The 25,421-nt window shown below is 40.1% G+C and overlaps 1 protein-coding gene across 1 annotated transcript in view; it reads left to right on the top strand.

The window, feature by feature from the left end:
* The window catches only part of LOC146328755 (uncharacterized), a 73,512-nt gene that overhangs the window by 4,883 nt on the left and 43,208 nt on the right, over positions 1–25,421 (top strand). Inside the window, exon 2 of the mRNA XM_084717760.1 lies at positions 3,917–4,267. Within this exon, the coding sequence (XP_084573886.1) occupies positions 3,917–4,267 (351 nt within the window). The remainder of the gene's footprint in view (positions 1–3,916; positions 4,268–25,421) is intronic.

Here is a 25,421-nt window from a genome sequence, read left to right as displayed (position 1 = left end):
CTGTTAACAAAAATAATTAGCACACAGTTCATCACATGGCAGATCAGAAAAGGCAACCAACAGTAGAAGTACATTTCTGCGTTAGCTCTTAGTTCAGAGACATCTACATGCCAGTGTACCCTGTATAGAACACATCTGACTATTCTATTATTAGAGATTCATCCATTGTAAGGACCTTATATCACATTTGTGTCTGGCCCATGGCAGCCTGGTTAATTTCTCATGTAGCCTCCCATGAAAAATAATAACCCATACATGCATTTGACAATGTTGAACTGATGTGAACTACAGTTGATCCATTCCAACATCAGCGCAGGAGGAAAGTTGGGCTTTGTTGTTGTGTGTTTATGGGTTTTAACTTTTCCTTTAACCCTGTCCTCTTATCTATCTTGCAAAGTTCAAGAGAGTTCAGGTTCTTCAGAGTTCTGACCCGTGAATGTCTTGAACTCAATAGATGGAGAGGATTCATTGTGAACCACCCTGAGTTTTGGGTGTAGTGATCCTTTAACTGGCAAATCTCTCCTGCAGAGATGGTCTCAGCCTCGGCTCTGTCTCTCTCTCTCTCTCTCTGTGCCTGTCTCTCTCTCTCTCTGTCTCTCTGGTTGGACCGAGCGCTGAAATGCTGGTATGCAGGGAATGGCTCGGGCAGTGAGAGGAGGAGAGGAAGAAAGGAGGATGTAGAGTGATGAGCGCCACTGTATCTCCACAAGCCTTTTGATGTAGACGAGTTCACCCCCACCCCCCTCCCCCACCCCACCGACCCCTCCCACCTCTCCCCCCTCTCAGCTCAGGGACAGGGGCAGGAGAGGGACACGCACACAAACACAATGGGGCGACTGAGGTTCTGGCTCAGCGCTGCTGGTCAGCTCTGCTCGTTGGTGGTGGTGGTGATTTCTGTCCATGATTCTGATTCTTGGACTTAATGAGCAATCATTAAGTTCAGTGTTTGAGTAAGAATGCCAAAAGGGGCTGAGAATTATTCAGATTTATTCACCAGTGGAGGTTTCATGGCAAACTGAGATAACAGTGGCTTTATTTTGTGTTTTGGAAGAAGCCAAAGCCATTATTTAATTCTGCTGCAGTGACACACACACACATGCATGCATGCATGCACGCACATACCTGACCCTGCTGATCTGAGACTCTCAGGGGGTCTTGTTAACTCTACAGCATGTGTGTGTGTGTGTGTGTGTGTGTGTGTGTCCACTCCACCCATCTTTAAACAGGGAGGGAACACAGAGAAAAGAAAGGGCGGCAGATGAAAAGGAGATCGGCAACAATGTAGAAAAGACTTGATGGCCACAGAAAGAGAAATGACAGAAGCATTACAGCTTGTTCCCAGACAGAGAGAGAAGGGAGGAGGAGGAGGAGGAGGAGGAAGAGGAAGCGTGTGAGCAGGTTCTCAGTGTCATCATCCCCTGGGAGGAGAGAGTGAGAAATAAGAAGGGAGTGGTGGTGACACATAGGAGGAGTAAAGAAAGACAGAGAGAAAGAAAGAAAGAATGAAAAAATGAAGAAACGAAAGAATGAACAAAGGAAAGAAAGCTGGCTAAAGTGATGGGGTATCTGTCTATGGCTTGGATGGAAATGTTTTACTGTTCAGTAGCACTTTATTTGAATTTGAATTCATAAATATGAATGGGTCTTTATGAATGTTTATGACTGTTTTAATTAAGAGTAATTCGGTCAGTTACGTCAATTTTAATGCAAAGTTAATGCACATTCCTTCAAATACAGTGTTCCAGAAAAATAATCAAAATAATGAACAAATACCCTATAAGATGTACATTACACTGTCATAACCATGTCATGTCATTAATGACAGCAGTCATAAACACTCACAGAGGCTCCTTCATATTCATGTCAGCTGTCATGACATGATTATGACTGTGTAATGGCGGTCTTATGCACACCTCTTTGACTAAAGTGTTGCAGATTTTTCCTCTGTTGGAGTCAGTCTTGTGGGAATCACAGTTATGCGCTCACTTTTTTTTTTCTCTCACTCTCATCACTCCTGACGGCTGCTGTCTGGTAACATCCTGATAAACAGATGATAGAGAGGAGACGTCCGCAGATTCCCAGAAGTATCGAGACTGCACATCACGGGAAACATGATAGTCTGCTCTCAAACTTTCTTCAATCTTTTCAGTAACACTTTATAAATAGAAGAAGCCAGAAATCTCAGACAGTTATATAATGCTTATTTAATGTATTTATGATATTGTTATCAGGTAAAATTCCTTCCTGTTATCTATCTTACCTATTGTCAGTGGACGAGATGTGTAAAATTGAGCACAAGTGATTGACAGTGTGAATGATTTTTTTTTTTCTTTTTAGAGTTGGAACGAATCTGATCTAGTACTGGTATAGGGGAAGACATGCTGCAGGTGTACTTTTGTTACCTGTCTGGTTGTCTGCAAGTGTCACAGAGAAATCATGAGGGCTGAGTGCACATTTACAAGATACCTATCAGTATCGACAGAGATCCAAATTCAGGTATCAGAACTTTACAAAAGTAGATTGGTGCGTTTCTAGTTCTTTTCTCGGTTGAAGTTTTGGGTCTTGTGTGTCTGTCTTTGATAACTCATCCTTTAAATTGACATTCACTGTAAAAAGGTGGTTCTTGACAAAAGGTGCCAAACCATCAGTTGAAATTTTGTGGCTAAAAATGGAATTTAGTTCACTTCAAATAACAGTACAATAAGTGATTATGAGATGTTTCTCAAGACCAACAAAGAGAAAAGGAGACCATAGGAGTTAAAGTGTTTCAAGTGTTAAAGTGACAGGTGCCAAAATGCATTATTATTATTTCACATTATTTATTGTAAAATGCTGGTGAATACTGTACGCACATACTATTACACAAGGTTAGCACACGGAGATGTGTCAATAGTAAGATGAGGTTGTTCAATACATCCATCTGGAGAAACCCAACTTGAGACACTCGCGATTTCAGTATCAGCCGAGATTACATAATATAGACTGTCCTCAGATGTCTCAGATATACGAAAGTCTCCCTCGGAGTCTCCTCTGGTGACGGGTGCAGGCAGCAGTTGTTCTTGCGGTGGAAGAAATATGGTATAATTGTAATATAATGGACTGGTTATTGAAAATTGTAACTAAATAACGGAGTACTTCATTTTCAAAACCAACACATTACAACAAAAAATAATCTGAGTACTTTAATGAGTTACTTTGTGGCATTATCCCCAACACTGAATCTGTCTGCCAATCAAATCAATCAGTGAGTGTGAATAAAACCTTACTTGTTGGTTTAACCTAAGCTAAAAAGCAAGTGTGTAAAAATGATCATTTGCGGTTTTACACGGGGTTGTGTATCCGACTATTTCTTGGCCGGGTGCAGTGACTTCCTGGAACAGCTGCTGAAAGTTACAAATTTATATCTAACTCTTGGCAGGAGAACTCATGTTATGAAATGTTGCAATATTTCTTACAAACTTTCTTCATGAGTGCGTTTCTCCATCCTACAGAGACTTGAAATGTTGTCAACTTTAAAAGTAGCCTCTAGTATTTCAGGTCTGATTTGCATTTTGCTGAAAACCGGCGCGTTACATCTCTCCTTGTTTTATATAAGGTTAATGTTGTTTGCGCTTTGTCCCTGTTCAAATAAAGAAATATGAAACATAGAGGCGGCCATTTTTAAAATGTCCAGGCACACTCAGATAACCGTGACTTTACAGTGAACAGTTTGGTGTCGTGAATTCTCACAAAAACTTATATTATTTTAAATTTAATGTTAACTTTTAGTGATTTTGCATCACTACATATAGTGAGAACTTGTGTATCACAGTTGCTTGTGTTTCTATGCACTGTCCCTGTTTGATAAGAGATATATAAAAACATATAACTATAACTTTCTCCTTCCCACCCTCCCCTCTCTTCTCTCTGGTCTCAGGCTGTATGTGCTGTCGGGATGTTTGAGCTCCAGATCCGTCACTTCCAGAACCCGCACGGACTTCTGCAGACCGGAGATTGCTGCGACCTCCAGGCCAGCGGGGGGCAGCTCTGCTCAGCCAGGGACCAGTGTGACACTTATTTCCAGGCCTGCCTCAAGGAGTATCAGGCCCGGGTCGCCCCAAATGGACCTTGCACCTTCGGGTCGGGCTACACAGGGATCCTGGGTGGAAACTCCGTGTCGTTACGCCACCGAGGACACGATGGAGTAGGAGGAGGAGGAGGAGGAGGAGGTGGGGGAGAGGACGGGACTAATGGACACATTGTCATTCCCTTCCAATACGCCTGGCCGGTAAGTACAGGGGCAATGCTGGTTATCAGTTTGGTTACCAAGGGAACAGACTAAGCTTGAAGTACAACAATACACTCAAACTGAGGCTAGAGAGGAATAACAATGACAATCAGTTCAGACTCACATGCTGTCACACCTTTTCTGTCCTTCTCTGTGTACAGGTGATGGACATGGAAAAACACCTCATGACCACAACACCTGTTTTAAATCTAAACTGTAGTACAGGGATACTCAGCTCACTTTGGCGGGAACCACTTTTGCATATTGACAGGAGTCCAGGGGTCAATTATAATTCAAATATTAATAATGTTATTTAGCTAAAATGATAAATAAAATGATATTTTGACTTGTAATGGCACCTGATATTAGCAACTTTGCATACAGCCATTTGGCGAATTGAACACAGTGGTTTAACAGTGATGTGAGGTGGCACAAAAAAATGCAAATTGATCTGTCTATTTTTCATCCAGATTTGGCTCATGGACAGCAAGTTGAGTATCTCTGTTAAATGGACAAGTTTATGTCCATCACACTGGACAAAACTGTGGATCTAATTATCATCAGCATGTTAGGATTGTTTCTCAGCATGTTAGCGTGCTGATGTTTTCATTAACGAGTTACTATGAAATGTGTTACTGGCCAGCACTGGTTGTGAATTACTGCATTTTCATATCTTTAGGTCTCTTAACACCCTTCAAATTAAACACTATGACAAGGAAAAATAACTCTTGGGTCAAACTGCTCAAAGCTTGTGTTCATACTGAGGCCATAAACTGCTGAGGGATCCCACACAGACTTGATTTTGGCATGGCTATGGCTCAGAAGGTTGGTGGTGTGATTCCCGGCTCCTCCAGTCCGCTTGTTAAAGTTTCTCTGGGCAAGACACTGAACCACAAACCCATAACAGAAACATCGGAGGGGGTTTTGGATAGAAAACGCTCCTGATGAGCAGGATGACATGCACCTTGCACGTATTGCAGCCTCTGCCATCAGTGTATGAGTGGGTGAATATTGACATGCATTGTAGGTTTTGACTGGGAGGATTTACTGCTTTTAATTATTTTGATTTATTATCTCAGTCAGGCGTAGCCCTGGAGGGGATCATGTGTTTGGTGTGTGTGTGTGTGTGTGTGTGTGTGATGTTTGTCTGTCTTTCAGAGGCTGTGAAAGATAAAAGGCTCAGTTAAAGGTACAGTGACACTGCTATCAGATGAAACTAGATGACTTAAGCATCCACTGGTACCAACCACACCAGTTTAGCAGAAAGGGGGCTAAATAAGACTCCTACGTTACACAAAATTTTTGTGGGGAGAAAAAACAATTTGGCCTTTTTTAAAAAGGTCCCCTGACTTCTTACCTCAAGATATCTGAATGAAAATGGGTTTTCTGGTTACTCAAGAGTCATCACCTCACAGACATGCACGCTTTATGCTAATTCAGTGCAGTTATTTGTATGCGGTATTCAGCATATTCCTAAAATGGTGTATTTGAATATGTCTGCATACTGGAGCCTATTAACTGTGGTGGAATTGCATAATTTCTGACTGGCTGAGACTCTTGTGGATTCAATGAGCCCAATTATATTCATGGGTGATGATGTTCGTTCCCGTAGCAGCCATTTCATTAGTGCGACAAATTTTCGAAACTTGAACATTATAGTGATGATTTGTTGGAATTAAATTTAGTTACCGGGGGCGATATAATTAGCTCTATGAACGAAACATTAACCTTCTGAATAGAAACGACCTCTACTGGGACATGTAAGCTCTGATCTACAAAAAGACAACATCAAGTGTGAATTATTCAGAATTCACTCTGCTCTTGCACTCTTCTAGTTTTAAATTGTTTTGAGGTTTGGACCATTGGACAAAACAAACACTGGAAGAGCCCATATTTTCTGAAAATGTACAAACCAAACAATCAATCAAATCGATTACTCGAGAAAATAATCCAGAGATTAGTTTGGAAAATATTAAGTTGCAGTCCTGTGTCTTTTCCTTTCTCTGCACATTTCTGTCCTCTTCCTCCATCCAGCCTAAACTTTCTACATGCACCTTAAAAACTTGGGTCTTCTTGTTGCTTTTTTCAGGATGTATCGAACAATCTGCGTCTCGATCAAACATCACGCTGCTGGCTGCTCCGTCTTGTGTCCTCATTAAAGAGCAGACCAATTAATCTGCCATTAGCACAACAGCAGCCGAGTGTGGCCAAGGAGAGATATTGATTATTCAATCCACCTCCACCTTTCTCTTTCCTCCTACAGTCCTCCCTCTCTCTCTTTTTGTTTAGTTTTTCTCGATAATGCAGGAAGAAACTAAAAAACACGAGCATTAGTGAGTAGGGATGAAAGAGTTTTTCATCTGTAGATGTTTAGACACATTATTATGCAGCATCAGAGCTGGAATTCTTGTTAATCAATCAGTCAATCAACTGAAAACCAATTAGCAACTATTTTGATAATCTCTGAAGGTGATGCTTACCCATAGTCAGTTTATTACCTACAGTAGATGGCAGTCGGCATGTCCCAGGTTTAGAGAAGCAGCATGAGTACCGATCCTGAGACACTGAAGTCACACAATTACACAACCAACCAACAGTTTCACAGAAAGTGATATTTGGCTTATAAAACCTTTGGAAAAGGCCTATCTGATGGCAAGGTGAAGTGATGAAAATGATGAATTTCCTACAGCGGTACTCCTGCTGCTTCTCCACCATCTACTGCTGTTACAGTGACTGAACCCAAACAATCCAAAACATCCCTATGCCAAATCAATTTTAGACAAAAATGCAAGACAAGCTGTTGTTTCTAGCCTCTGGATTATGAATATTTTGTGGTTTTCTTGGTTTTCTATGATACTAATCTGGACATTTTGGCGTTTTTGCACTGCTGATCAGACAAAACAAGGTATGTGAAGAAATAAACCTGGGTTCTGGGAAATTCTGCTCGTTATTTTTCACTGTTTTCTGACATCAAACAATTAACCAGTAATTGGCAAGTGAAAGGATGGTGTGAATAATTTGCACTTGTAGAATGGATATTTGTTTGTGTTAGGTCTGCAACTGGTGATTTTTTTCATTATTGATTAATATGTCGATCACTTTCTTGATTAATTGATTACTTGTTTGGTCCATAAAATGTGAGAAAATTGTGAGGAATGTCGATCAGCACAAGGGATGTCTTATTGTTTTGCCCACAACCAAAAGATATTCAGTTTACTGTCATAGATGACTGAAGAAACCAGAAAATATTCAGACTTGAGAAACTGAGAACAGAGAATTACGATTAATCAATTATGAAAATAGCTGGCGATTAATTTAGTAGTTGGCAACTGATTGATTAATAAACCAATCTTCGCAGCCGTAGTATTTTGTTTGCTTGAATCTTTACAAATGCAGGAAAGTAACAGCACTTAATCTCACCATCCTTCCATCATCACCCATTAGTTGCTTTTCCCCTTCATTTTAGTAATTAATGCTTGTTTATCAGTTAAATAGAGCGAGAGAGACGTCCTTTAAAACAACTTGGCAAGAACATGAAGAAATGAGCCACAATATTTCTAGGGATTGCAGAGGTTTTGTTTGTTTCTCAGTTTTTTTTTTCTCTGCCAGTGAAAGAAATCCTCCTGCTGACTTTTCTTTATTTATTTCTTTTTCCTCCTTTGATGGCTCCCAGCATGGTTGACTTCCTTCTCATAATGAAAGTATTACAGAAATGGCAACAAAAGGCCTTGTGGCTCTAATTCTGTTCATATTGTGTTGTAAAAATGTTTCTAATATCGCACAAAACCCAGCTGGACCTTCAGATGCACACACAAACACACTCCTAATATGTCCACACTGACCTGAGCACACACAAATGCCTCCACGCATGTATACACACACACACACACACACACAAAAATGTAACACACACTGTTGGCTTAGGTTTCTTCTTCTTGATTAGTATCAGCCCATTTACCTGTGAGACTCTCTGTCCCAGAGCCAATTATCTTCCCTTATCTGTGTACATTTTGCCTTCGTGTGTGTTTCTGTGTGTGTGCTGCGTGTGTGTGTCACACTTTTCTTGTGTTTTTTTCCTCCTCCTGTGCGTCGGGGAGGTGTGTGATTGGCAGATGCGAGTGTGAGAAAGTTCCCTGTCAGAAAGGCTACCTGGATCACTTTCAGGGCCGGGTTGCAGGGGGGAGAGACGGAGAGGGAGGGCAGGGACACACAGGGGCAGCGTCGGCGCGATTTGGGCTGAAAGACTCGCTTTATCTGGCCATCTCTGGGAGGTGGAGGAGAGAGGGAGGGAGAGAGAGTGATCCCCCTGCCCCAGGTGAGGGGATGAACAGGTGAGCGTAGTCATTATGAGGAAAGGTGAGCTCTTTCTGTCCCCTGCCCTCCGTGTTCAGTCTCTCTTTCTTCCACTAATCTCTTCAGGGAACCGTGTGCAGTCAGATGTGCACGTCTGTGTTTGCTCATGAACGTGAGCATAGTTGTAATTTGTCGTGTTGTGTTTGTTTAGCATATGTTTTCATGATTGCCTGGAGGTTTTTATCCTTGTTAGGCTGCATTAAATCTGTGCTGTGATCGCTCTGGGTAAAGCTTGAGCTGCGTGCTGATTTTTTTTAATTTGCCATTTTATTGTAAAACGGGAAGACCCTGTTGATATGTGTCTTTCAGGGCTGATATCGATTATTTGTAGTCAAGGACAGTGATAACTGACATTTGGAACCTATATACATTTGCAGTAAAAATTAAAATCTGGGTGTCAAAATTTAGAATAACACAAACTCCAACTCAAAACTTTGTTCAAATGCCTTTAAGCATATGTTTGTGTGTGGACAGGGCATTGAATAAGACCACAAGAATGGTGACTACAGACAGAGGGGGCTGCATCAGAACCAAAATATAGCATTTTAAAATTATTTTATCTTATAGGAAATCAGATTTAGAAAAAAAATATTCCAGTTGTCATAAAAATGCTGAAAATCAGGTCCAATAATCTTGGTTTACTGTAAAAACAGGAGGGGGGAAGAAGCTGGCAGTAAGTGACCACAGTCACGTACATGGACAGATAATGGTTTGGTAATATGTTTATGTAAAAATACCTTATGTTGAGTGTTATATTTTGCATGGGCTGAGGATTCAGAATCTCTTAGTTTGTTCTGCCCTCAATAATTAAAGAACACAAAAGGTCTGCAATCTGAACTAATGGCTCACAATGAATTAAATGGAGCAATAATTCAATCCTAAGAGGTTTTTGTAAGGCTTTGTCTGGCAAATGTCTCAGAGCAGCACAGTGCAGTCAGTAATTACACAACACACTCATTACTGTTCTGGAAATCTGACAGTTTTTAAATCACTTTTTAAGCCAGTAGAAGGTTTTTGTTTTTTTCAATGTGTTCATGCTTGACTGTGGCTTAATAAGTCAAAATATCACATCACCCTCAGTAGCCTTTTAAAGAGTTTAAAATTACACCAAAAAGCATGGCTGAAGTAAAGCTAATTACCATGTTATCCATCTGTAAAAAACAAAAACAACAAACAAACAAAAAAACAAAAAAACAAACAAAACTGATTTGGAGCAATTTGTGGATTTATTAAGAGTTGCATGTCAGTGAAGAAGTGCTCTGTTAAACAGACTCTGTAACTTCTGACAGAGTCTGGCTAACTGTTCCCCCCTGCTTCCAGTCTTTATGCTATGCTAAGCTAACCCAGCTCTAGCTCCTTATAGGACCATTGTGTGCAAATTAAGTGTCATCTACTGGTGAGTTTGCAGATTACAAACACTTTGTATCACACTCCCGTTTTAAGTGTGTGGGAGAACCTATGGTGGCCACGAAACTCGTGCAAAACCCAAATGGGCGTATCTTGAGCCAGTGTTTGGTTATGTCCGTTCTGGGCTACTGTAGAAACATGGTGGTGCAACATGGGAAGATAGATCTCTATAGATGGAGAGGGCTTGTTTTAAGGAAACAAAAACACAGTGATTCTTATTTTCAGGTAAATATACACTAATAGAAACCTTTTACGTACAGTGATGAGAGTGGTTTTGATCTTTTATTCTAACTGTTGGCAAGAACACAGGAGTATGTTCCAAAAATTAACTATTCCTTCAAGGTTCAATGGCTGAATTTTACAGAAATGTCACACTTTGTGTTTTTCATGTGCTGTAGCAGCACAGATTACTATTTAATATTGTCTCATTTTGGAAAAAGTGCAGTTCAGTCATCCTTTGTGTGAATTCATATGAAAACTAGTATGACAGAGGATGCGGTCCCCTGTCTCTGCTGTCTTCTTTGTCTGGTTTCAGATGTGAAATCCAGATTCTGCTCTGCCTCCTGGGCATCGGTAATCTTACAGATAGTCTGAGGGACGTGGCTTCATTTTGACCCCAGCGTTAGAATCACAGACACTCAGCGGTCTGGGATGTTTTAGCTGCGGCGCCTCCGCAGAGACGGGAAAAGTTCAAAGGCTTCATAACTGCGAGGTCATTTTCTTCAAGCCGTCTCTCTGTTGGTGGTTTAACTGTTGAATCTGTTTGGATGACGAAGGGAAACAGAGAAAACTGCCAAGAGAGAGCGCTCAGTTTGTTCCTGATGTGTTTATCTGATATCTGAGTGGGAACAAGTCAGTGAATGAATCAGGAGGATGAATGAAAAGCCAAAGAGAAGGCCAGTTGGCAGGTACACTTTGCAAAATTAATTACCAGGTGGTGATAGTACAGAGCGCTTCACTGCTTATTCCTCTTCAGTGTAAGAACAACTCTTAGCAGGCACGTTGTGGGAACTGAATCTGATGTGTCCTGACCTTTTGTCCCTCAGAATTAGATCCGCGCGATCTGGTTAAAGCTCCGCTCCTTTGTGAAAATGACACGTGACAAATGACAGTATGATAGGTGCTATAGAAATACTGAAGATGAAATGAATGGAGTGAAGTCCCCACCGTTTATAATCCTCATGTCAAGTGTTAACACTCGCTCATGGTCAGGTTCAGTGCCACAGGCCATAGCTGTCTGCTGCTGGGAAAGACGCACACCGGGCTTAGAGTGTGTGTGTGTGTGTCAGTGTATGTGTTCACTGCACACCAACACTGTTCCTCTTGTCAGGTGTAAGCACAGATAATTCCTTTTGAATTTGCATTGATATGACTCTTATATATTTGTATTATCACAAACTGAGCTACATGCTGAGTCACGCAGTGCATTTATGGCACGAAGAGGATGTCTCATTAAAGGAAGACGAGTGTCAAGTGAGTTGGTGGGTTATGGAGATATTAGCCATTAATTCTGGGGTGAACTGTCCCTTTAAAAGAGGTGCAGGTGTCCAGCGGGGGGAATAGTGTTTAACATACAAAGATCTGTCATATACAGTAGCTACAGTGTATGCAAATGTAAAAGTCCTGCATTAAAACCTCACCTTGCTTGCTGAATGTATTTTATTACAGTAAAAATACTAGTTACCTGACTTTGCAGTTCTCCTGCAGTTCTATAGAACATATTTCAGCTGTTTTGGTTCTCTCTCACTGCTCAGCACCAAACTGCAAACAGACACAGTTAGTGACTAGCTGGTCCACATAGTGGAGCATTTAACTTCTAAAGAGACAGTTAAGTCGAATTACCACATGGTATGGCTCAGCTCAACTCAACTTTGGTACTTCTACTCTGTTTTCCGCAGATAGTTCTCTCTCAAAGTAGGCAGTGATAATCATCATAGCGGCGCAATTCCAGCAGTTTGGAAACAACACACACACATAGTTGTTTTGGTCTTGAGAAGCTGCAGCCTTTATTCACTGAAAAAACATTAACCTACACTAGACTTGCACCAATTAATCAGCAATGCTCAGAATCGGGCCACTTTTCATGTGATGGGTCCTAACTGGTGACCGGCCGGTCAGCGTCAAAAAATACGATTCTGTGCCCGTCATTGTCACACCTGTGTTCTGCATGATGGTCACGTCATGTGCGCAGCAGACAAACTGACCGTGATATCACCACAGCGCTGATAACAGCTACACACTCAGACACATGCTTGCTTGAAGTTGGTGTCAGCGACAGATTCCAAGAACAGGATAAAGAGAAGACAGACAGTCTACAACGAGACAGAGCAGCTGACGATGTCGCAGAACAGCCATAAACTCTCTAGCTCTTCAGGCTAATGTTAGCCAGCAGCAGACTGCTGTTCACAGAGGGACAGTTAAAATCTCATCTTCTGTTCTGGCTGAAGAGTAAACAACCTGTGTTGATGTGTCTCCTCAAACATTTTCTCATCCGGACTTCTGCATGTTTTTTTCACAGCAAAGTTTCACTGCAGCAAACTGTTGCACCTTGTCAGTCTCTGTTTTGTTTACATCTGCTTCCACATGAGATCACGTGAAATCGCGTCCCACGAAATCCTGCGAGATATCGCGAGATCACGTTCCCCCGATTCATAATCTTAATATAAAACTATAATAAGACCTGTTGTAATCTGACTGTGGAGAAAGTATTTAATGAATATTTAATAGTCAGTGTCTTATTATGAACATCCAATTTAATTTTTACAAGGAAAGTTGCAAAAACGTTTGTGAATGCTGTCAATTACAGTTCTTAGAAAGACTGAAAATCAGAATCAGCCAAAATCGGTAGGCCAGACCCTTCAAAAATCGGAAATCGGAATCGGTTAAGAAAATTGAAATCGGTGCAACTCTAACCTACGCTATACATTTACTGCCAGATTGACAACTTCACCATCTCCTCTGCTCAGCTGCATTCACCATCACTCTCTGCTGCTCGCTCTTCCACTCCTCACCCACACACTAGCCACACAAACAGGAGCCATGCTACTCTTATAACACAGGATATGAAGGGATGGTGCTCTTGATACATCTGCATTTCATCAACTGATCAGTCCATGGTTTTGTGGACTGCCATTTTTAAGTGAATAAAGAAAATTGTGGTTACTATTGATTGTAGCTTGGATATTTAAAACTGCTGAGTTTGTGCAGGATGATCTGTGTCACGCAACCAATCACTGGTCTGCAGTATGTTCACGTCACCTTTTACTAAGCTCACCTTGACCAAGGTGATACCAAAAAAGGCACCACATACTATCCATAAAGAAAAAACAAAAAAGAGCAAGTAGAATCAGGTCGAGCCGTACCATCTGCTAGAATTGCAACTATATTTCCCTCAGAAGTTGACAGAGACCCATACAGAACTAAAAGAGAGTGGATATTGGACGTACAGTCATCAGGAGGCCAGAAATACAACACAAAGAATGTTTCTCCTGTTGTAGCTGATAGAGGTGGAGCTAATTTTATACTTTATATAGTGTTGGTAATATAATCTGTAATAATGTGTCACATTTTATAAGATGATCATATGTTTTGTTTGTTCACGAACAAACATGTTGTTGAGTTTCTCATGTATAATTTGCCGCTGCTTTGAGCACCACAAATACCATTCCTTTCTAATATATTGTGGCGGCAGACAGAGGTATCAGAGGCAGATAACTAAAGACCTCAGGACATGAAATCCAAACCAGATTGCATGACTCAACAGCAAGAGGAGTAAATGAAAAAATATGCTTTTTGTAATTTGGTTGTAGGTATCTAGGTGAACAAAGCATTTTCTTCTCAGTGAAATTGAAAGAGCACCGAGTTCAGCATGCAAAGTGCGGCCGTGATGCAAATAAATTCAGGTGTAGCTACTGTGGGCTGAGTCTTCCTATCAGTCTCTCCTCTACTGTTATTCTACTGTCTGTGTGTTTCTTTATTTTACAGCAATATAAAAATACTCTACTACAACTAAAAGTCATTTTTAAAATCCCACTCAAGTAAAAACACAGGAGTGTTATGAGCAAAATTAACTTAGAATGTCATAAAAGCACTTGTGTTGCAAAAAATGGCCTAATGACTAAGTAGTATTTTACTGCTGTAGGTGGTTGAGGGGGAGATATTTTAATTACTTTATATGGTTCAGTAATTTGGTCCAGGGGTTGGTCTCCTCTAGTGGGTCACAAGATTAAGTTTGAGGGTTTGTGAGATGATTAGTGGAGTAACAAAGAAGAAAAAAAGTATGGGGTGCAAATTCATATTTATCTTTTGGACTTTCCTCATTATCATATCTTTGTTCACAAACAGTGATTTTAAGTGAAATGATATGAGATGTTAAGAGGTAAATTTCTCTTTGGTCAAACTACAAACAACTAAGTCACCTGAAATGTGACAACACTGCTTTACAAAGGGTCACAAGCCCAAAATTTTGGAAGCTATTGGATTAATCTTTAATAATGAATTGTATTATATTAGCATATGTTAAATATAAAAATGTAATAGTTATATTTAGAGGAATAGTTTGAAATTTTGTTTTCTTCTTTTCCACAAACAAATGAATTGTTCTTACCAGATTACACACATACGGGCTGTAATTTAGGCAGAAAAATAAAAGACATAAAAGCAACTTAAATTTACTGTTACTCAGCGGTCAAAAATGTCACTACAAATTAAAAAAAAAAAGAAAAAGACTTCATTACAGCTCAGCTGCCACAATCAGCAGAAGGGGAGTGTCTACCCTCCATGATCAAACAACAGTTCATTAACACAGTTCCACTAGTTTATGATGAGTCTATTTTCACTCCCCATATTTAATTATATGCATAATTCATCAAAATAAATGTTAATAACAAAATCACAACTTTGGCTCCAACAGGATGTCTTTTTTTCTTGGCCAAGCACAGTAACTTCCTGGAGTCTGCAGTGGTTGTCAGGCAACTACTCAGAGCCAAGTAACAGTCCTACGAATAACCCTCACAAATTGTTATTTTTATCCCTTTTTTTGTACGGAGTGAATAAATTCATAAAACATATTAATTTGTGTGCATTAGAGCAGTAGACGTGCATGAGAGTGGATTTTGTTACCTTTGAACAGAGCCAGGTTAGCTGTTTCCCCCGTTTCCAGTTGTTATACTATGCTAAAATATAATATAATATTAATCTTAATTTAAAAGTAAGCTTAACTATAGCTGTTAGCACAATGTGTCCCTCTGAAATGAAATGAAGTAGAAGTATAAAGTAGTATTACATCAAATACTTAATACTTACTTAGTAAGTGCAGTTAGCTTAGCTTAGGCAAATTTCTTGGCCAAGTCCAGTAACCTCCTGGATTTTCTGCTGGTTGCCTGGCAACTGCTTCGAGCCAAGTAATAATCAGACACATAACCACCCATAAAATGGCAAAATGTCGTTTTTTATGCAGACTAAACAAAAATTTGCTATAATGTGTTAATCAGTAAGAATTAGATGTGCGTGTAGGTGGATTTTGTTCCCTTTGGACAGAGACAGACTAGCTGTTTCTCCCAGTTTCTCCCAGTTTCTCCCAGTTTCTGGTCCTTTGGTTTCTGAAAATAGGCACAACTATAACCATCAGATAAACGTAGTGGCATAAAAAACACAATATCTCCCTCTGAAATTAAGTGAAGTGGAAGTTTGAATTAGCATAAAATTCAAATAATCAAGTAATGTCAGAATTACACTTAGAAACACAGTCCTTGATTAAAAGTATTTAGTTACTTTCCACCACTGAAACTGATTAAAAGAGACTATGGGACAGACACACACACACACACACACTTTGTTGTAACCTGTGCATTCCTGCTGTGTGGGAGCCGAAACAGGGGGAAGTCAGTGGAGGGAAACGAAAGGAGAGGAGTATAGTCGGAGCTTTCTTTCTCTCCCCGGTCTCTCTTTCACTCATTCTCCTCCTGTCGTTTGTGCTCTCCTCTCTTTTGTCCCCTAATTGACTCTCTCTCGCAGCCTTGCATACCTGCGTGTACGCTGATACTGTTGTGCACATCGCTCGTACTCATAAACCCGCTGGAGGCTTGTACTCCAACACACACACACACGCGCTTTTCTCCTTATAACCTTTTCTCCCTGTAGACACACCCAAAAACACACACAAACACATAGAAGGTTAATTCCATCAGGATCTGGAGCCGGTGTTTTTTAGAGATAAGTTAATAACTCGGGGGTAAACGTCTCAGGGGAAGCGTGTTTTAATGATTTCATTTGTGTGCAAATTGGATTGAGAGTAGGAGTCTTTTTTTTATTAGCAGAGAAAAGAGGCATTTACATGATGACAGTGAAATTACAGTCTGGATGTCATTGTGCGTCATTGAACGCAGATCGCAGGTATACAATCGTTACACACAGGTATAATCACAGCTAATGGTTGACTTTCTTCGCCATCGATCTGTTGCTTCTTCTTGTCGTATCCTGTCATCTCTCTCCCATACACACCCTTCGAGTCCCTCATTGTAAACCTTTTGTTCTCCGTGTCACTGCCCTCCAGTGATATTCAGCCACATCACGTCCCTGTGGATCGCACAGAGTCTGCAGAGTTACACTGGAGCTGTCATAAATCCTCCTCTCCTCTCCGCCGAAGCTTCACAGGAGCGACCACAAACATTTGGAGCCGTCACATTGTGAAACACATTGTGAAACACATTCTGACTTTCCCTGTCCCATGATGCCTCTCCCCACGTCCGGTTTGTCATTCCAATGAGACACACAACGTCCTCGCTTACAGTATACTTAACTGACAACAGTGTGTCTCATTATCACATTATAATCCCGTCTGTCTGATGGGTTTACTGGTCATGATTCCCACTTTACTCCACCTGTCAGATCAGATCACTGAGAAGCTATTTACTCCTCTTTGTGGTAATTCATAAATCTATCTATCTATCTGATGGTCGAACAAAATGAAACACCACTTTCATCTTTGGGAAACTAATTAATTAAGATATAGATTAAGTAAAAATAATCAGCATTTTTCCTTTGAAAAGTAATAAAATCACGTGGCTTATTACTCGGTATCAAAAGTACACCCAGAGAGCTTTTGTTGTGTCCAGATGTAAGGAGATGAAAAGTAACTACTTAGAAATACTCAAATTCCTGTAATTATGTGCTTTTTGAGGTACATTTATGAGTAGATTTTCAAATCTGCACTTTTACTTGTACTTAAGTATGCATTACAATATGTAATCCACTTAGTTACTTTTAAAATGATAATTGATTACTGAGTACAATTTTAATTAATATCCAAAACCTTCAACTGCATTTTTGAAGCCAACAAGGTGATCTGATTACAAAGAGGCCAATGAAAACAACAAAATATGGACAAAAAAACTAAAAACTGCATCGGCACAGGTTTGGAGTAAGGATGTCAATGATGAATCATTAATCAGTTAATCACTATAAAGAACTGAACCAATTAAAAATGTATTCATGGATAATTAATTCCATTAAGTTTGGCCTTCAGATTAGATTCCATTACCACATATCCTCTCTCTAACTCATAATAATGACGCACGCCATCCTTCTTTTAGCTTTTTGGCTAGCAGCCGAAATGATCTGCCATGATCTGCACATACACGTCATTATAAGATCAATGACCTCAAAAAGTAACTCAGTAAGTCAGCGTTACTTAGATAACTAACCATAATATAATTATTATTGTTTTGGAACATGTAATCCCTTACACTACGTGTTACTGAGTAAAATAATAATATTGAGTAATATTATATATACACGCATTACTTGACGTAACAATGTGAGTGTTTGATGTTCACTCTATGTTACAGTAAATAAACACCTTTGGGTCAGTTTTAGGCAATGCAAGTCCACATAGTTCTGGTTAGTGACATGTTTGTTTATACTTAAAATAAACTCTTTTTTTGTCTTTTGATTGTTTGTGTCTTCTTTTGCACTTTAGGGATTCCTCTGTTATTGCCGTTTTAATGCCTCAATGCTATTTTGGATTTTTCCCTCGAGCAAACTCTGCAGAGACGCACATTTATGGAAAGATCACCCAAAGGTCCAAGACGTCAACCAGAGTCTCTGCAAATACTTCATGATTTTATAGTTGCTCAGCTTCATTTACAGTTTTTCTCCTTCGCTTTGGCTCAGTTCTCAAATGAAAATTACGTTTTTCAAAACAGTAAGTTCAGTTCTCAGAACAATTAGTTTATTGTTCGCAACAGAGTGAAATTTCTCATTCATTCAAGCACATATTTTGGCTCATGTGTCCAAAAGAGTCGGTACAATTCTCTACAATTTGCACAGTAACCACTTGCACATGGCTCACTGATCAAAAGAGATGAGTTGATTCTCAGTGAAATTGTCAGAAACAATTCTTTCATCGTTTGAGCCATCACATGCAAAATTCTGTTCATGACTTTCATGGACAGGATATCGAGGCACAGTAATGGGGGAGAGGGCGTGCGGTTTGGCGGCCTGAGGATTGCAAATTTGCTTTTTGCAGATGATGTGGTTCTGATGGCATCATCAGTCTGTGACCTCCAGCGCTCACTGGATCAGTTCGCTGAGTGTGAAGTGGCTGGGATGAGGATCAGCACCTCTAAGTCATGGTTCTCAGCAGGAAACTGGTGGATTGTCTACTCCGAGGAGGGTATGAGTTCTTACCCCAAGTGAGGGAGTTCAAGTATTTCAGGGTCTTGTTCTTGAGTGAGGGTATTGCGTTCGCTTTACCGCACTGTTGTGAAGAAAAGAGAGCTTAGCCAGAAGGCGAAGCTCTCAATCCACCAGTCAGTCTTTGTTCCTACTATGAAGGGTTGATCATGACCAAAAGAATGAGATCGTGGACACAAGTGGCCGAAATGGGTTTTCTCAGGAGGGTGGCTGGCATCTTCCTCAGGGATAGGGTGAGAAGCTCAGTCATCCGCGAGGAACTTGGAGCAGTGCCACTGCTCCTTTGCGTAGCCAGTTGAGGTTGTTCAGGCAACTTGTAAGGATGCCACCTGGTCGCCTCCCTAAGGAGGTATTCCAGGCACGTCCAGCTGGGAGGAGACCACGGGGCAGACTGAGGACTAGGTGGAGGCATTATATCTCTGCCCTGGCCTGGGAACGCCTCAGGATCCCCCAGTCAGAGCTGGCTAATGTAGCCGGGGAAAGGAATGTCTGGGTCCCCTGCTGGAACTGTTACTCCTGCGACCCGATTTTGGATAAGTGGTTGAAGATGGATGGGTGGATGGATTGTGGAAAACTGTAAATAAACAACATCATGCAAGTATAAGCTAATGCAAGTACACATGGTACGAGTTAGTCAAGTGTGTTCCTACTTAAAACTAACATTTCTTAGCAGCTTCTTCTATATTTTGTCTCTTTCTTCTTTTGTGCCTCGAATGTCCCGTTATCACTGTTTTACTTTCACGATGCAGCTGTGGATCTTTCTTTCAGGCAAAGTCTCCAGAGTTGCCAGTTTACTGAAAGTGCACATAAAGGTCCCAAGAAGTCAAATCAAGATTTTATGCTGCTACACTCATAAACCCTTTAAAGTCTGGGGGTGGACATAAAAAACATGGCCTAAGTAATTAATAACTTTTACTTTCCTACCTCAGAGACAGAGTGATGAGATTTCCAGCCCCTGCAGCCTGTTAGTAGACCTTTTTTCATGCTAGCCATATTGATATGACATAGTAACGTGAACATAGATGCTGCCAATTATATTAATTTAGGTCCTGTTCCATTTAGTGTAGCAGAGACTTTCGATTGACCTGAAGGGAACAGAACCTTTATTATCATTTGTAACAACTGTGTTTACTCAACTAGCTCATATAAAAACAGCTGCTGTGAAAAAGGTCAACTTGACAGAGAAATTACTGTAAAGGTCCTGCACATCCGCACAGATGTTTTCACTTAGCAGCTGATTAGAGCTCTGCTCAGGTTGAAGATGGGTGGAGATATGCAGGAAATAGTGATGTCACAAACTTCATATAATAATGCAATAAGTTGCCAAAAAAAGAAAAAAAGCACACAACCTACTTTTAACTACTAATCCATTTATTTCAACTATAAAGATTTTATGAGTCAGTTTAAGAGTGTGCAGCTTTTCCATTCTGTTTTTATAAACATCTACTCCTCTCTACTTGAGGATTTGTTATGACTCATAACAGGCGAACATTCAACATTAATTTGAAATCTAATTAACGTGTACGTGAACTAACAATAACACAAGTTACAGAGTATTTCAACTTAACATGTTTCCTTAATCTCAGATGACATATTCTCATTTTATGATTTATTAAAGTAAACATATTACACATATTTCTCCTTTAATTCTACCGCTTCTCTGCTAACTTGTGGAGATTGAATACAAAACTAAAGCTGACATTCCTTGCACTTTCCCATGAATAGTGGGGTATTTATTTTTTGGTTCATGTATGACCTTTGAACAAATGGGAGCTTTTTGCATTGAAACTCAATTTTTTTGCTGAATGACGTAATTTTTTGTGTTATATTCTGTTGTTATAGCATGTCACATGGGTACGTGTCACATGTGTCAATCTGATCACATTTGTTTTTAAAAATTAGTTTTAAATACTTTTTGTAAATAGCTTTATTTAACCAAACTATATCTCTCCCTGCCAGAGCTTTGCTGTGGTTAGCTTCTTCCAGAAGTAATTTGTAGCTTGCAGAGCAGTGCTTTCAAAGAAGCTTCCCCACTGGTTGTTCTTCTTGTATTCTCCCCACTATCTTTCTCCCATGCCAATTTAAGACTTTAATGCTCAGATGCGTGGGCATCTCTGATAAGGTCAGAGGAAATTTATGTCTCACGTTTTTCCTGCTGATTCCTGCTGTGACGCACTGGTCAATTTCCTAATTTTTCTTTTTTTTTTTTTTTTTTTGTTGGGTAATTTGTTTATCGCTACTAGACTTCTGAGAGCTCATACACACACATAGCCCTCCCAGACTTGTACTATTTTCTCACTCATAATGCGTCTGTCTGAAAGTGCAGCCATGGCTGTGAAGCGTTCAGTGGCTAGATAAGGTAATTTCCTGCGGAAGTCAGAGACGAGGAGGCAGTTGAGGGGGGTTGGAGGGAGTGAGGGCAGTCGGTCTGGGTTGCGATGGCTCATGTGAGGCAGGGGTGGAGGTGGTAGAAAGAGTCGAGATTAATGAGCAAAAGGGTAAAGTTGATGTAAGCGCTGCAGAAGGGAGACGGCGTAAAGAAGGAAGTGAGAGGTAGGAAGGGGCAGAGGGAGGGTGGAGGGTGGTTACTGGATGATCTCAGTGTGGAGCACAGGTGCTGTGGGTGGGGGTGTAGATGCACACAGGGAGGTGTGTGTGTGTGTGTGTGTGTGTGTGTGTGTGTGTGTGTGTGTGTGTCATAGCGGCTTACTCAGTCTGTTGAGAGGATCATAAGCAGCAGGAGGTGAAGGAGGAGGACAGGATGGAGAAGGGGCAGGGCGACATGGAGGACAAGGACACGTCATGTCAGGAGGCCTCCGTTGTTCCAGTGTTTGAAGTCGCCACAGAGTTTAGTTTGAGTCAATTAACCCTTCAGGAATGTGACTGTCAGACAGACAGAGAGGCAGCAAAGAGGGGCAGACAGCAGTGGTGTATAAGTAGTGTACTTATGTACAGTTTTAAGGTACTTCACCTGTGTAGTTCCAATACATGCTAATATATACTTATACTCCATATTGTGCTTTTTGCTCCAGTACACCGGTCTGACAGCTGCAGTTACGAGTTACTTTACAGATTAAGATTTTACATTGGAAAAACACATGATAATACTATAACATACACTAAATTGTAATAATTGTTAAATATTAAAGTTTCCAAACATGATCTCTTACCAAACAGTCATGTTTAATTTGGGTCACACTTTACATGTCTATGAGTTGTTAGTAGTTTTTCTTTAAACTTCTGAGACAACAAGTCCTCCAATTTTTTTAATTTATCCATGCCCTCTACAACAACAGAGGAGCATTTTATGATCTGAAACCCACAATGGCAAGACATAACTTATTTGTGCTTTTCACAGCTGTTACAAATCACTGAATAAATCAGTTTTATGATGTAACAATGCTGTGGTTAATGTTTGGGAAGGTTTAGGCACAAGAACAACTTGGGGAAGTTTAGGGGAAGATTATGGTTTACCTACTTTGGCAGAGTTACAGGATTTTCATTCTCATGGTTATAATAACCACACGGTTATTGCACTATATAAAATTTGGTACTTTTTGTGATTTGACGCCAACATCTCCCCACCCAGGGCCTGAAAACCTCCTCCTCCCAGCAGTCTAAAGCTCCTGTGCTGAGCTCCGTATCCGGGCAGTACGGCTAACTAAGCTAACTAGCTATCAGCAACTATAGATTTAGCGGCAAATCAGGAAAGTCTATAAATCAGAGTTGAGGCAGAGCAGCCGGAGGACATCAAAGGAACAATAGAAAACATTTTTTCTGTAAAATACAATCCAGTTTCACCAAAATCACAGACATAGTTGGTGGTGCGACACTCGGTGCTGTAAAGCAGTATGCACTTGTCATGGCCTGGCCACAAAAGTTACGTAGAGCAAAGGTGACCAGGGCGCAGAGCAGGAATTACAGAAGCATCATTGACCCTTTATCAGTGGTGATCAAACTTTTTCAGGCATGCCTCCCTTCAGACTTGAAGAGGGTTCACGCTGCCCCACCCCACAGTTATCACCAATAATTAACAATAACGGGAAGCAACTGATCAAATGGGAATTTTAGTGAAATAAAGGTTAACATGACAGCATCAAAAAACTATTTATTTCCCTACACACTTCACATTCATTCAAGCCCCCCAAAAATGTGGAGACCTTCTGTGTTTCTTATTTTCTGTCTTTAAACTTGAAATTGAGATTGGATTAGGAACCACTGCACTAAACCACCTGACTACATATAAAAAAGTTAAAACTAGCTCCACCTCGACCAGCTGCAACAGTAAAATGCTGCTTACACATTGAAACATCAGTTTTAAAAATCACAGGGGTGATTTTCTGCAGAATTAATATTTTTACTTAAGATAGTATAAGAACATTTTTCTGATAATACCTCTGTATTTTTCTTATGTTGGATTTTGAATGCAGAACTTGAAATGGAAGATTTTAAGTAAAGCAACTGAGTACCCCTCACACCACTCGGGAGAAAGAGTTTGAAGGCAGACAGAGCAAAGACAAGGTGGTAGCAGCAGTGCTGGTGGGTATGTGGAAAGTGAGTGAGGTCGGAGAGGAAAAGATAAAGTCTGATGCTAATTACGTCCAGAATGAAAGAAAAACAAAAGAGACGGCGAGAGTGCGTGAACAGAGACATTTAATTATAGAGACTGGGCCATGGGAGCAGGGTGGGGTGGACGGCTGCACACCGGGGGTCTGATTCAACATCTCGTGCTGTGTGTGTAGTAGTGTGTGTGTGTGTGAGTGTGTGTGTTTTCTACCTGAGGGCAGGGAGATGGCTGGTATTGGATAATATCCGCAGAGACTTTAGAAATTCACAAATTAGCCACCCTCACGTCATGTCTCTTGCTCTCAAGAGCACTGTGAACTTCTTGTTTCAAAGGGATTGATTTTTGTCTTTGTTATTGTCAGCCAAGAATCAATCAATAACACAATAATCATGTTTGACACAAGGATGCTCAGATTGTGGGTCTGTGGGGAGCCTCACTGGCCAGATAACATTTTGTTTTATTCTTCAGTAGAGCGGAAATCAATCTGAAATCTATTATACTTCCAGTTTTTGACCTTTTGCAGTATTCTTTTATTCCAACATGAAGCAGACAGCATACTTCCATTTTTACTGTACGTACTTACAATAATGTAAGCTTTGCCAGAGGAATAACAATGGCATTGTTACTGTGGTTACCTCCACTACTAATTTGTAGTGCAGGTGAGGTGTCAGCCATCCAATCCGGCTCAGGCACTGCTGCTGTCATGACAACCGTTTGCATGTTTGTGCGAGTTGTCTTTTGTGTTTTGTGTACGTGAGTCTGTAATTACTTGAGCTCTCTAATGTTAAAGGGTGAGAGTTGGCAGGTGGATGAAAACAACAAGTGTTCAGCTGCAGCAGATTATGAATATAAAAGTTGTGTGAAACATTTGCTGTTGATTCAATTTTCTTCATCATCTTCTACACAGCGAATGTTTAATTGCCAATTAGCTTCCTGCTTGTACCTGCATGTGTGTGTGTGTGTGCGTGTGCATACAAGATTTTTATTTTTCTGTCTGAGTGCACTGATGTTTTATATGTGCATAAAGGCTTAACTGCATTTGTTTAATTACTGTATGCAAGCTTTACTGGATGTTTATGAGTTCATGCCTGTGAGTCGAACAGTGTGGGAACATCTGATTTTACTGTGGATTAGCATTTCTACTGTTTGATTAAAATTATGGAGCCCCATGCTAGCAAAAGCCAATAAAGGATTATTAGATGAGTGAAAAATATGTTAAAAAATGAAAATATTGTGTTAAAACAAATATAAAGATTTAATTTTTTTTTTAACCTCGAACCAGATGGAAAATGCTTCCTATAGTTTTCCTTGTTAAATGAATTTAAAACTTTTAATTCAAAACAGCATCTCCCAACATTAACAGATCATTTTTCTGCACATGCAGAGACCCACTGATTTCCTTATCATATATGCATTAGGACAGCTGGTAGGTAGTGTGAGAAGGTTGCTGACGAAAACAGGGAATAGATGAATGCATATGATCCAAGACCCAAAAAAAGAAAAGAGGGAGAGAGAGAGAGAAAAGAAAGGAAATCAGAGACATTGAAAGATAAGTAGAAGGGCACCACCAATCAGCTGGTAAAATCAGTAAAATGAGACAAAATTAATTAGAACTTAATTTACTCTATGATTCATTGGTTGAATCTTTATATTTCTGCTTACAGTTTATCCTCATTATATCACTTGTAACTAAAAGTGTTATATTTTGATGTATACAGTTGTATTGACTTTTCAGATAATTGTTTATTTGGTGGAAACACTTTACAGAGCTGTAATTTTCCCCATAATTTTAAAATAATTTCTAAGAAAGAAAGACACTAATTATATGGAAAGAAGAGACAGTGTTTGTTTGGTGCAGCTCAGTGAATTAATTCCAGTTAATTACATGCGCTGCAGGTCAGACGAAGATGCAAAAAACTGAAATTAGTCTGCAGGCAAGCATTCAGTTCAGCATATTCCAATAATAGTCTCTTACTTTTTATGTAAAATGGAAATAATATAAATTTTTCTAATCTCAATGCATCAAATGACAATGAGAAAACAATGTGACTGAGAAAGGTGTTGCTTGATGAACTGCAGGGTGTCATCATCTGAATATACAGCTCCCCTCGGCTTTATGGAGCTTTATAGTGA

The sequence above is a fragment of the Lutjanus erythropterus genome, chromosome 4, assembly GCF_056507025.1.
Source record: "Lutjanus erythropterus isolate fLutEry1 chromosome 4, fLutEry1.hap2, whole genome shotgun sequence".
In the NCBI taxonomy this organism is placed as follows: domain Eukaryota; kingdom Metazoa; phylum Chordata; class Actinopteri; order Lutjaniformes; family Lutjanidae; genus Lutjanus; species Lutjanus erythropterus.
This window is presented reverse-complemented; position numbering and strand designations above follow the sequence as displayed.